A 13,718-nucleotide genomic window follows, 5' to 3' on the forward strand; every position below is an offset into this window, starting at 1 on the left:
GACACACGGACGGACAGACGAAGCGGCGACTATATGCTCCCCCAAAATAAATTTTGGGAGAGCATAAAAAAGTATTGCTGTTACCCGTTTCATCTTAGCATCAATTCAGGATTGACTCTTTGAAAGCGTGGTTAGCAACACATGATGAAATGGTGTATTAACTTACCAAAACTAAAATATGACCAAATTTTAAAAGGTAAAATTATAATTTAAACTTACGTGGATGCAAACACGTCTATAACGTCCTCGTTTGAAAATTTGCTGGCGAAATATAAATCAGTTTACATGTATCTATGAACTGTTTTCATATCGCAAAATGTAAACTTCCGGTGAACACTCTTCAAACGGACACCTGCTATATTGTGCTTACTCGATCTTACTCAAAATACTTTCGTTTTGCACGTACCGGTGAAATCTTTGACGTTTGCTTTAATTGGTAAATACTTGTGTACTACGAAAATGAAGCAGCTATTACAGCGCTAATAAAATGATGTCTTCACTTAAGATTAGGGTGTTGCTTGTATGGCGTGTTCATGTTATTCGTACCTTTACTGTACGAACCAAATGCAATGGAAAAATGATTATGCTAATAAATAAACAGACAACACTTTAACACAACCTTTTTAAAACTGATTTCTGTTTATTTTACATATTACACCTGAGAGATTTTACAAGCATTCGGTAGATATTAAAGTGCAACATGTCAAGAGCGGTTCTAAATAAATAAATGGTAGACAATCAACTAATGTGAGGATACTTCTGCCTTAGATCCTTTGCTTTATTTATAAGTGGTTTTCTATCATTATCGGTGGAATTACCACAAACTATGGTTGAGTTTTTTCTTTGGGCTAATTGGCTTTTTATTTGTGTATTATTTATTTACAATTGATGCTCCTATCGGCTTGAGCATTTTAATTGTTCTTCTGCCAATATTTCTCTACTTCTGTCTGCATTTGTTATTCATAACATGCTTTTGGCTTTATTGGACCAAGCACAATGCTCTGTGCAAAGTACACAGAAGAAAACTACGTTCTGATCCCAACATGTGAACTTAACTATACTATCTATAGATTAATTTTGCCTCTTTCCACCTGCTCCAGGACTCGAGATTTTTCCTCCTGGAGGGTCAATCCACATTATTGCTGTTTTTAAAAGTTCTATTTTATACACTTCCTGAGTTAACGAGCGTCTTAATGAATGCTTGTTTTCATAACAAAGGCTAAGCATTCGGTCATTATAATTGTATATGCCTGATTCTCTACAAAACTGATTGAAAAGAGAATGAAATAAACAGAAGTTGCTGCTAACTTTGTTATAACCCCTTTGCATAAAAAGGCTACTTCTTCTGATACAGCATGCTTCTTAATAAAAGATTTTGCGCCGGGGCCTATTGGTTAACTTAAAAGGTGAAAAGGGGCTTACGCCGTAACAACTCGGCCATTATGACCTATACATAAAAAGGTGCAAATATAACTTCATGAAAGTGATCTATTGGTTGTAATTTTTGTTACTTGAAAGCTAGAGAAACATTCAAAATTATAATTGTTTTTTTAATCAAAGTATTTTTTCCCAATATCTATGATAATCACATGTTAAAACAGTGATAATTACATAATGTATAGTATATTTCTTTTTTTTCTTGTTTAGCACAGATTGCACAATAAAACAAACCATAACTTGGCATCATTTTAGCAACAAAAACATGTAATGTTTCAAACCCACTCAGCCTAGACAAATCAGATATTAGACTGTTCAGTCCGCATTGGCTAATCAGGGACAACACTTTCCATCTTAACTGGATTATCACTAAGAAGAGACTTTCTTAAACGGGAAATACAATTAATGCGGAAAGTGTCGTCCCTGATTAGCCTGTGTGGCCTGCTCAGGGTAATCTGAGACGCCACTTTACACACTTGCATTAAGCCTTGTTTTTTCGCAGACCGAGGCTCATATATTGGACGAGTGTAGATGTCTGGACATGGACACAGTCACAGCCACGGGGGCTGCTCGGGACACGATCACGACCACGTGTCGGAGGCTGACCAAGCTGCTGCCTACAGTCTGTACCTGAAGATTGACACGGAGCGGGTACAGTGCCTCAATGAGTCGGTGGAAGGGTCTGCAAAATGTGTCTTTAAACCCTGGGACCAGAGACTGGACAAAGAAAAGGTCTGACAAGATACAGTTTTGTATTTGTAATGTTTTCCGTGCAAAATACCGTAATATGTAAAAAATTTTATAACTTAAGCATGAAGTTAATGTTAAATTTACTATTTCTTATCTAGATCAAGGCTTAAGTTTTTCTACAGTGCTCTAAACATTTAAAGGCATGCTAATATACACTTCATTTTCTAGCAGCTAGTCATGTTAGCTATATAATTATAACATTTTTCATGAAATACCAGTAGGAATATTAATATTGGAACAATGCTGTTACCTGTATTATTTAATTTACTTTAATATTGGGGTTAGCATGAAAACAAGAGCAACATTTACATTAGATTACATAACTTGTACAAGCAACACACAATTCTAATATATCAAAATTTAAATAATACCTTTTTTTCAAAAAAATGTGCTTGATTATTATTTCAACATTAAAAATGTTGGTTGTATTTACCTTCTGGCTTGTGTTATTTCTATCTTGACTCTGTGTGTTACAGTTTGTGGAGAGTGACTGTGATGAGGAGCTGTTGTTCAACATTCCGTAAGTGATACATCATTAACACTATCAGCCATAATCACTCATTCCATACACCAAATTCCGTAAGTGATACACTGTCATCTATACTCAAACATTCCATACACCACATTCTGGAAGTGATACACTCTCATACATAATAATAAATGCCATACACCACATTCTGTAAGTGATACACTATCATCCATAATCATTAATTCCATACACCACATCCTGGAAGTGATACACTCTCAGCCATAATCATACATGCCATACAGCACATTCTGGAAGTGATACACTCTCAGCCATAATCATGCATGCCATACACCACATTCTGGAAGTGATACACTCTCAGCCATAATCATGCATGCCATACACCACATTCTGGAAGTGATACAATCTCAGCCATAATTATGCATGCCATACACCACATTCTGGAAGTGATACAATCTCAGCCATAATCATGCATGCCATACACCACATTCTGGAAGTGATACTCTCTCAGCCATAATTATGCATGCCATACACCACATTCTGGAAGTGATACTCTCTCAGCCATAACTAGAAATGGCGCGGCAGAGGCCGACGCGTATCCCCACGCCGAATGTTTGACCTAGGTGTGCCCCAGGGTTGGTAATGGGGCCATGCATAGCTGAGATTGACCGTATTGTCATAAGAGAAGTTCATCATCAATTAGAAGTGAATTGGTGTAGAAATGAAGAAGTTATAGTAAAAGGCAATTTTGGGTGGGTGTGACATATGTGGGTAGGGCGCCCCAGGGTTGGTAATTGTGCCATGCATAGTTGAGATTGACCGTATTGTCATAAGAGAAGTTCAGTATCAATTTGAAGTGAATCTGTGTAGAAATGAAGAAATTATAGTAAAAGGCAATTTTGGGCGGGTGTGGTCTATGTGGGCGGGGCGCCCCAGGGTTGTTAATGGGGCCATGCATAGTTGAGATTGACTGTATTGTCATAAGAGAGGTTCAGTATCAATTTGAAGTGAATCGGTGTAGAAATGAAGAAATTATAGTAAAGGCAATTTTTGGTGGGTGTGGTCTATGTGGGCGGGGCCCCAGGGTTGGTTATGGGGCCATGCATAGTTGAGATTGACCCTAATGTCATAAGAGAAGTTCAGTATCAATTTGAAGTGAATCCGTGTAGAAATGATAAAATTATAGTAAATGGAATTTTTTGCTGGGTGTGGCCTATGTGGGCGGGCGCCCCAGGGTTGGGATTGGGGCCATGCATAGTTGAGATTGACCCTAATGTCATAACAAAAGTTCAGTATCAATTTGAAGTGAATCCGTGTAGAAATGAAAAAATTATAGTAAATGGAAATTTTTGGTGGGTGTGGCCTATGTGGGCGGGGCGCCCCAGGGTTGGGAATGGGGCCATGCATGGTTGAGATTGACCGTATTGTCATAAGAGAGGTCCAGTATCAATTTGAAGTGAATCGGTGTAGAAATAAAGAAGTAAATGTAAAATAACCTAAAAAAATGAGTGATAATTTCTGACGCGGCCCCACCCCAACTGCTATAACTTTTGACCCAGGGGTCAGATCAAAATTCCAAATAGTGCAGGGTCGCACATATGCTCATAGCTACCATGTGTGTAAGTTTCAAGGTTCTAGTGCTTTTAGTGTAGGAGGAGATAGTGGCCAGGACGGACGGACGGACGGACGGACGGCGGAGATAACCACAATATCCCCACCTTTTTTTCAAAAAGCGTGGGGATAATTATGCATGCAATACACCACATTCTGGAAGTGATACAATCTCAGCCATAATCATGCATGCCATACACCACATTCTGGAAGTGATACTCTCTCAGCCATAATTATGCATGCCATACACCACATTCTGGAAGTGATACAATCACAGCCATAATCATGCATGCCATACACCACATTCTGGAAGTGATACACTCTCAGCCATAATCATGCATGCCATACACCACATTCTGGAAGTGATACACTCTCAGCCATAATCATGCATGCCATACACCACATTTTGGAAGTGATACACTCTCAGCCATAATCATGCATGCCATACAGCACATTCTGGAAGTGATACACTCTCAGCCATAATCATGCATGCCATACAGCACATTCTGGAAGTGATACAATCTCAGCCATAATCATACATGCCATACAGCACATTCTGGAAGTGATACACTCTCAGCCATAATCATGCATGCCATACACCACATTCTGGAAGTGATACACTCTCAGCCATAATCATGCATGCCATACACCACATTCCGTTAGTGATACACTCTCAGCCATAATCATGCATGCCATACACCACATTCTGGAAGTGATACTCTCTCAGCCATAATCATGCATGCCATACACCACATTCTGGAAGTGATACAATCTCAGCCATAATCATGCATGCCATACACCACATTCTGGAAGTGATACTCTCTCAGCCATAATAATGCATGCCATACACCACATTCTGGAAGTGATACTCTCTGAGCCATAATTATGCATGCCATACACCACATTCTGGAAGTGATACAATCTCAGCCATAATCATGCATGCCATACACCACATTCTGGAAGTGATACACTCTCAGTCATAATCATGCATGCCATACACCACATTCTGGAAGTGATACACTCAGCCATAATCATGCATGCCATACACCACATTCTGGAAGTGATACACTCTCAGCCATAATCATGCATGCCATACAGCACATTCTGGAAGTGATACACTCTCAGCCATAATCATGCATGCCATACAGCACATTCTGGAAGTGATACAATCTCAGCCATAATCATACATGCCATACAGCACATTCTGGAAGTGATACACTCTCAGCCATAATCATGCATGCCATACACCACATTCTGGAAGTGATACAATCTCAGCCATAATCATACATGCCATACAGCACATTCTGGAAGTGATACACTCTCAGCCATAATCATGCATGCCATACACCACATTCCGTTAGTGATACGCTATCATCCATAATCATTAATTCCATACACCACATTCTGGAAGTGATACAATCTCAGCCATAATTATGCATGCCATACACCACATTCTGGAAGTGATACAATCTCAGCCATAATTATGCATGCCATACAGCACATTCTGGAAGTGATACAATCTCAGCCATAATTATGCATGCCATACACCACATTCTGGAAGTGATACACTATCATCCATAATCATTAATTCCATACACCACATTCTGGAAGTGAAACAATCTCAGCCATAATCATACATGCCATACACCACATTCTGGAAGTGATACTCTCTCAGCCATAATCATTAATTCCATACACCACATTCTGGAAGTGATACAATCTCAGCCATAATCATGCATGCCATACAGCACATTCTGGAAGTGATACACTCTCAGCCATAATCATGCATGCCATACAGCACATTCTGGAAGTGATACACTCTCAGCCATAATCATGCATGCCATACAGCACATTCTGGAAGTGATACACTCTCAGCCATAATCATACATGCCATACACCACATTCTGGAAGTGATACACTCTCAGCCATAATCATGCATGCCATACAGCACATTCCGGAAGTGATACACTCTCAGCCATAATCATACATACCATACACCACATTCTGGTAGTGATACACTCTCAGCCATAATCATGCATGCCATACAGCACATTCTGGAAGTGATACACTCTCAGCCATAATCATACATGCCATACACCACATTCTGGAAGTGATACACTCTCGGCCATAATCATACATGCCATACACCACATTCTGGAAGTGATACACACCCAGCCATAATCATACATGCCATACACCCTTATTGAAGAAAAATAGTACAACTTTTAGAATGTTTGTTTGCCCAACTGAACAAGTAAAGGCAGGGCTGTTGCATTGGGAAAGGATTCTGGCATATCTGTGTTGCATTAAAACAAGATCATTTTTGCTGCTCAGCTTGGGATTTCAAACATACTTTATTTACTATATTCTCTCAAATGCAAATCTATATAATGGTTAAAAAGATTATAAATTAAATATGACTGTAATTTACTTTAGTATCAATTGACTGAAATTTGAAAGATATTATAGAGTGCTCCTGGCCCCTTGTTAACTACCATATTCCTTGCAATATTCATTTCTTCATATAATTTCAGCTAATGCCCAAACAAATATCTTGTGAACGGCCAGTTTTCCAAAATTTTAACCATTATTTAACTTGCCCATGGTTGAAGTTTGAAGACACATTTCTCTTTCTTTGCTGGCATGGTTTAAGTTTGGAGACACATTTCTCTTTATTTGCTGGTATGAACTCTGTTATGAAAAGTAAAATCTGTTGAACTAGTGAGTACTTTGCGTTAATTAAGAAGACTTATCTAAGCTATCAGTATTAAACGATTTACCATAGTAAGCTTAAACCAATCATTAATTTTTTTAATAACTGGGCCTTGTTGAACATTTCAGTAACACAACTTTGTCACAATCATCCACTGTATGGCAAAACCGCAGATAGCTGGTCATCTTTCCTATGTCTAACTGCAAAACTGGTTTTATTATAAACCTATTGATTTTTAGCTTAATTGCATAAAAAGCCTATGGCTTATTTGAAACGCTCTTGAGTCCATTTATGGGACTAGAACAAGTACTTGTCTTTGGGAGAGATCTAAAGAACGCTTCCACAGTGGGGTTTGAATCCATGACCTCCTGGCAGATCTCTAGGCGGACATCATATCCAATACGCCATGGCAACCTAATTGATAATCTGGTATTGATAAACTCTGTCCCAAGATTATGGATGTTGATTACAGTTTGTTACCTTCCCATTCAACTTTCAAATTACTTATGAAATATAGCTTAATCTTAATTGACGATATTGTAGGATTGTAAGAACTTGGAATACCTTTCTTATGATATATATTACAGTATATGTATGCGGTACTCTTAAGAATTAACAAGCAATTAACAAGCAACAGAAGTTATACAACAAACAAAGTTGTGAATGTCAAAATCTTATTTTACTGTTATTTCATTTATCCATGTTGATTCTATAACACTTAGGTAAAAAAAAACGGTGTGTGAAACAAACCACATTAATCAAAGCATAAAAGGAGTAAAGTTGTATTACTAACAATTAGGCTTTACTTCAAAACTCATATCCATCTCTCTATTTGTGTGTGTGCAGGTTTACGGGGAATGTGAAACTGAAGGGGATCATCCTGATTGGTGGAGAGGAAGACACACACCCCAGCAGGATGAGAATGTATGAGATGTATATATTTAAGCTCTGCTCTGGAAAAATGGGGCTTAATGCATTTGCAAAGTGTCGTCCCAGACAAGGGCAACACTTTCTGCCTAAACTGGATTTTATCTATGAAAAGATTTTCTTTTAACAAAAAAATACCATAACATGGAATAGTGTTGTCCCTGATTAGTTTGTGTGGATTGCACAGACTATTTTTTGGACGACATGTTGTGCACATGCGCTAAGCCCTGTTTTCTCAGAGCCAGGCACATGAATAGAGTTTTAAGCTCCACGGGCCAGAGGGCTTATATCATGGTCCTGTGTCCGTTGTGCGTGCGTGCGTTAACTTTTTCTTTAAACATCTTCTTCTCCTAAACTACTAGTCCAATTCTGATAAAACTTCTCATAAATGTTCCTGGGGTGAACCTCTTTCAAATTTGTTCAAAATATGCCCCTGGGGTCAAATTTGACCCTGCCCCGGGGGGGTCAAAAAATGGAAAATTTGCTTATATAAGGCTTATTTTGTGCAAACTTTAAAAATCTTATTGTCCATAACCATTGGGCCTAGTGCTACCACATTTGGTATGTAATGACAATTAATAGTTCTCTACTTTGTTCAAATTATGCCCCTGGGGTCAAATTTGACCCTGCCCCAGGGGTCTCAAAAATGAACATATGCTTAAATAAGGCCTATTTTGTGCAAACTTTAACAATCTTCTTGTTCATAACCGTAAGGCATAGGGCTACCAAATTTGGTATGTAGTGACATCTAATAGTCCTCTACCAAGTTTGTTCAAATTAAGCCCCTGGGATCACATTTGACCGTTCCCAAGGGGTCACAAAATTTAATCTTTTGTGCAAACTTAAAAATCTTCCTGTCCATAACCTTTCATTTCATACATTTCAACCAATGCGCATTGCACGCTTTTTTCGCATAAAAAAACAGTGGAGCAATATAGGGCCATCATGTTTACTTAGGGGCTGAAGTTTGTCCTCGCCCTTAGCTTGTTAGGATGTTACTTTAATTGATAGGTAATGTGCTAGTAATCATAAGGTGTCAATAAGCTAATTGGCAAACAATAGTTTATGCTAATTGCCAGTGCCTCAGATCAACACAATAGAACTAGATTGTGATAGCATATTTATACCCATGCAAACAATGTTGCTAGGGTTTACTTGGGCCAATGGTTCGTTTAGTTGCAGTGTGAGCCCTTCACATTTATTTCATAACCAATGAACACAAAAATCAATAATGATACACATCTTTCTCATTCCAGCTTCAAGAACCGGCCCAACATGACGTTTGATGATGCTGCGAGCGCTGCCGATCAAGAGTTTGATCTTCGCCCAGACCCGTCAGGAGTTCTGGAGTATTCCACCAAGTGAGCAAGTTGGTACTTATTCTTAGCAACTTTGCCCTCTGTTAGCATTGTACTGTGATAGAAGAGGCACAAGCTGAAGCAGTGATATGTTTCTTTGTTTGGTAGGATCCAGTCGCTTCTTTAATTTTTTTAGCTCACTTGTCACAAAGTGACATGGTGAGCTTATGTGATCATGTGATGTCCGGCATCCAGCGTGCGTGCGTCCGTGAACAATTTGTTTGTGTAGACAGTAGAGGTCAATGTTTTCATCCAATCTTTATGAAATTTGGTCAGAATGTTTATCGTGATGAAATCTAGGTTGGGATTGTATTTGGGTCATCTGGGGTCAAAAACAAGGTCACTAGGTCAAATAATAGAAAAACCTTGTGTAGACAATAGAGGTCACAGTTTTCATCCAATCTTTATGAAATTTGGTCAAAATGTTTATCTTGATGAAATCTGGGTTGGGATTTTAATTGGGTCATCTTGGATCAAAAACTAGGTTACTAGGTCAAATAATAGAAAAACCTTGTGTAGACAATAGAGGTCACAGTTTTCATCCAATCTTTATGAAATTTGGTCAGAATGTTTTTCTTGATGAAATCTGGATTGGGATTGTATTTAGGTAATTATTGGTCAGAAACTAGGTCACTAGGTCATAGAAAAACCTTGTGTAGACAATAGAGGTCACAGTTTTCATCACATCTTAATGAAATATGGTCATAATGTTTGTCTTGTTAAAAATCTGGGCTGGGATCGAATTTGGGTCATCTAGGGTCAAAATCTAGGTCACTATGTCAAATTCAAAAAACAACATGTGTAGACAGTAGAGGTCACAGTTTTCATCCAATCTTAATAAAATTTGGGCAGAATGTTAATTTTGATGAAATCTGGGTTGGGTTGTATTTGGGTCATATGGAGTCAAAAACTAGGTCACTAGGTCAAATCATAGAAAAACCTTGTGTAGACAATAGAGGTCACAGTTTCCATCGGATCTTTATGAAATTTTGTCAGAATGTTTATCTTGATGAAATCTGGATTGGGATTGTATTTGGGTCACCTGGGGTCAGAAACTAGGTCATTAGGTCAAATCATAGAAAAACCTTGTGTAGACAAAAGAGGTCATAGTTTTCACCTGATCTTAATGAAATGTGGTCAGAATGTTTATCTTGATAATATCTGATGTTGGATCGTATATGGGTCATCTTGGGTCAAAAATTAGGTCACCAGGACAATTCTAGTAAAACCTTGTGTAGATGAAAGAGGTCACAGTTTTCATCATGTCTGAATGAAATTTTATTTGGCCCATTTGTACTTCATGATATAGTTAGCCATAGTCTGATAGAATTTAAGTTGATTTAGCAAGGTTAGTAAGGTGAGCGATTCAGGGCCACTATGGCCCTCTTGTTTAGATTAATATCTTGTTAAATTAATATCTTGTTTTTGACTTTGCCTGCAAACTTTTTATGAAAAATATAAGTACCAGTATATATAAATAAACATCTGAAAGCATATTTGAGTGTTTCCCGTACCAAAAGGCAAGCTAGTGTAATGCCCTGTTCTTCTCTTTCAGAGTGACCAGATTCAACCAGTGTGAGAGTATCTCGCTACATTTCCCAACTAACTTTGGGGCTGAAACATCCAAGGTGTATTACATTGGGCTGAAAGGAGATTTCTCAGAGGTTGGTGAGGGACAAATACACCAGTTTAAGACTGAATTAAGAATGCATTTATCAATTTATTACAATCATCTAATGCAACTTGCTTCTAGTTAGTTTTCTGTATCCTTGGTATGTGTTGGTGATCACTATGTATTAACAAATCTATTGTTTTTAATGGGTCTATGTCTCTTTAAATGAACTTAAATTACAAAAAGTATGCTAGTGTATTTAGTCCCATTTAGTTAACATGCATAAAAGAATTAATGGTTTCCAAGTTTTCAGCACCTACATTGAAGTCTGGAAGGTTTTCCTCAAACTTGAAGGTATTTGTTCCTCTCATATTGCAGGCACACAGACATGAGGTTACCATCTGCTCGTACGAGACGACACCAAACATCTCCGATCACAAAACCACCCTCCTTGATAGTGTCAATCATTTCATACAATGAGGCAGGTAGCAGCAGGATTGCTACAGTTGTCTACCCCTTCGTATTGAGGGATGTTATGACTGTGTTCTCTGTATTTTGGAAGGGCTGGACAGCTTTGAACAACAGTGGTGCTATGTGCATGTGAAATCATCAACACATACCTTATTACAATGATGGCAAAGATCTTTAATAAATGTGGGTATTTATTCTAGGATTGCATATATTTATGTTAATGCTTTGGGCATTGGAATGGTTGTTTCCGTAACCCTTTCCCACTCAGAGGCAAAATGAAAATGGCTATAAGCAAACAGCATAAAACCAGAACAGCCTGCGAGTAACTCGCAGTCTGTTCAGGTTTTATGCTGTTTGCTGCTCATCAGTATTTAAGGGTTGGAAATGAAGCCTTGAACGCTTGAATCCAGTATGAAAGGTCTTTTAATTAAATGTAACTTTCTAAGGGACTACAAACACGTCAAAATAGGTTTCTATAGTGGTAAAAGGTTACGCAAAAATAGTTCTGTGACATCTTGCTGAAAAACAAGCTTTAGACAGTTCTCTAATAAAAACTGCGTATTTATGTAGATGCTTGACATTATACATACAAACCAATGCCTTGTGTGTGCTTCCTTCGTGACGTTATGGTTCATCTATATGAGGATGTTTTAAGGCATACTGTCCAACCACTTTATATCATGGTACATGCATTTTTGTTTATTTGGGATTTTTTTTATAAGTTATTCATTCAAATAATTGTACACCAGCTTACCCAGGCAAAGTGAAAGTTTGTTAACAGACTCGCGTTATATGACTGAAATATGATTAAAAAAAACAAGCAAGCCTATGGATTCCTATATACTTTTTATGCCCCCGAAGGAAGGCATATAGTGATCGGACTGTCTGTCCGTCTGTCCGTCACACTTTGTGTTTAGGTTTCGAAAAATGCTCATAACTTGTCATAATTATAAATGTCGCTTCAGATAGCAATTGCATATTTGGCATGCATGTGTAAATGGACAAGGCCTTTCCTTACGCACAAAAATTGACCCCTGTGACCTTGACCTTAGGGTCTGCGTTTAGGTTTCAAAAAAAGCTCATAACTTCTATAAAGCGTTTATAGTGGGCATAAGTCATCCTATGGTGACAGCTCTTGTTGTTTTTATTCTTTTATTCAATAATTTAGAGAAGACATAATAATATAACTGATAAATGATTACAAAAACGTAGGTTACACTATTTTATTGTTTAAAGTGGGTATGCACGATTTTGTCAAATATTTATGAATTTATATAAAATGTGTAAAAAAACTTATTATACATATATTTCAATATAAATTAAAATAAAAAAGATGATGTGTCGAAAAATGCGAAATAAGCCAGATATTTAATTCTGAAATCGAAAATGTCTGTACAGTCGAATTCACCAGCATGTATATCATGCATGTATGATGTGAATCTCAATTTAGTTTTAGTGCAGATTCGTTCATACTACACAAAGACACAATTTTGTTTTACGGATCATTTTAATTTCCTCACTATCCATTCATACGACACACGAACACTAACTCCGATCCTAATAAAAAGACAAATGCTATTGTTATTGTAGTAAAATATGTACGAAATATCTTCGTCACAATCAGCTCGGGGCGCTAATTTGTCTTTGCTGCATATTATGAAATTCGTCTTCAATGTATAATTTTTCTTGCCTATTTTGTGTTATTGTAACATATTTTTATCAATATATTACAATTTAACACATATAAAAATCATGTATACCCACTTTAAAACCATCAGTTCATGGACAACTACAGTGAAATCATAACATTTTGTCATACAATTTAGTGTTGTTGTTTTTAAAATAAATATTTCATAGATATGTGAATCTGTGGACTTCTGATCTTGATAAAAATAATAAATTTGGAATTTGTGTCAGTCGTTTTCTGATTTGTTTATGGTACTTGATTGTCTGCGATATCTAGTTAAGGGACTTAACTGACAACAGATCTTCTTGAATTGGAGGTAGGAAAGTGGCTGTGGAAATAATTTAATTACAAAATAAATTCCTGCTCCACAATGACAACCTTCATTATTTTGTTATATAGTTTTCAATTTACTTTGTTTTATCATCTATGATAACAATCTTTGACTCGTGATTCATAGAAATGAGTGTCTTCTAATCATGTGTGCAACTAACAACAAGCAGACAACATAGTTCGAAAATAATTGTGACTGTAGACTTAAGACAATAGAATCAATTCAGTTCTGTCAATAATGTTTGCAGTTTGTTGACTGGCATAACAAAAGAAAATTAAATTAAGGACTTTCTTACTAAATTAAAGTTTCAAAGGCTTTCCAACCCTTAGATACA

General features: G+C 37.2%; 2 protein-coding genes across 3 annotated transcripts in view; one reads left to right on the forward strand and one right to left on the reverse strand.

Annotated features, from left to right (window-relative positions):
* Positions 1–346, reverse strand: part of LOC127879958 (trichohyalin-like) — a 97,803-nt gene extending 97,457 nt beyond the window's left edge. Inside the window, exon 1 of the mRNA XM_052427097.1 lies at positions 220–346. The gene's annotated coding sequence lies outside the window, so the exon portion shown is untranslated. The remainder of the gene's footprint in view (positions 1–219) is intronic.
* Positions 329–11,560, forward strand: LOC127879962 (PITH domain-containing protein GA19395-like). 2 transcript variants are annotated; one of them, XM_052427109.1, is made up of 7 exons: positions 329–436; positions 1,940–2,169; positions 2,664–2,707; positions 7,845–7,922; positions 9,182–9,286; positions 10,839–10,947; positions 11,274–11,560. In XM_052427109.1, exons 2-7 carry the CDS (start codon positions 1,969–1,971, stop codon positions 11,373–11,375), a joined length of 639 nt encoding a protein of 212 aa, XP_052283069.1. In that variant the 5' UTR covers positions 329–436; positions 1,940–1,968; the 3' UTR covers positions 11,376–11,560. The 2 variants fall into 2 exon arrangements, with proteins under 2 accessions (XP_052283069.1, XP_052283070.1); XM_052427110.1 differs by lacking the exon at positions 7,845–7,922.
* The last annotated feature ends 2,158 nt before the right edge of the window (positions 11,561–13,718 follow it).

This window comes from Dreissena polymorpha, chromosome 4 (assembly GCF_020536995.1).
Source record: "Dreissena polymorpha isolate Duluth1 chromosome 4, UMN_Dpol_1.0, whole genome shotgun sequence".
NCBI classification, from domain to species: domain Eukaryota; kingdom Metazoa; phylum Mollusca; class Bivalvia; order Myida; family Dreissenidae; genus Dreissena; species Dreissena polymorpha.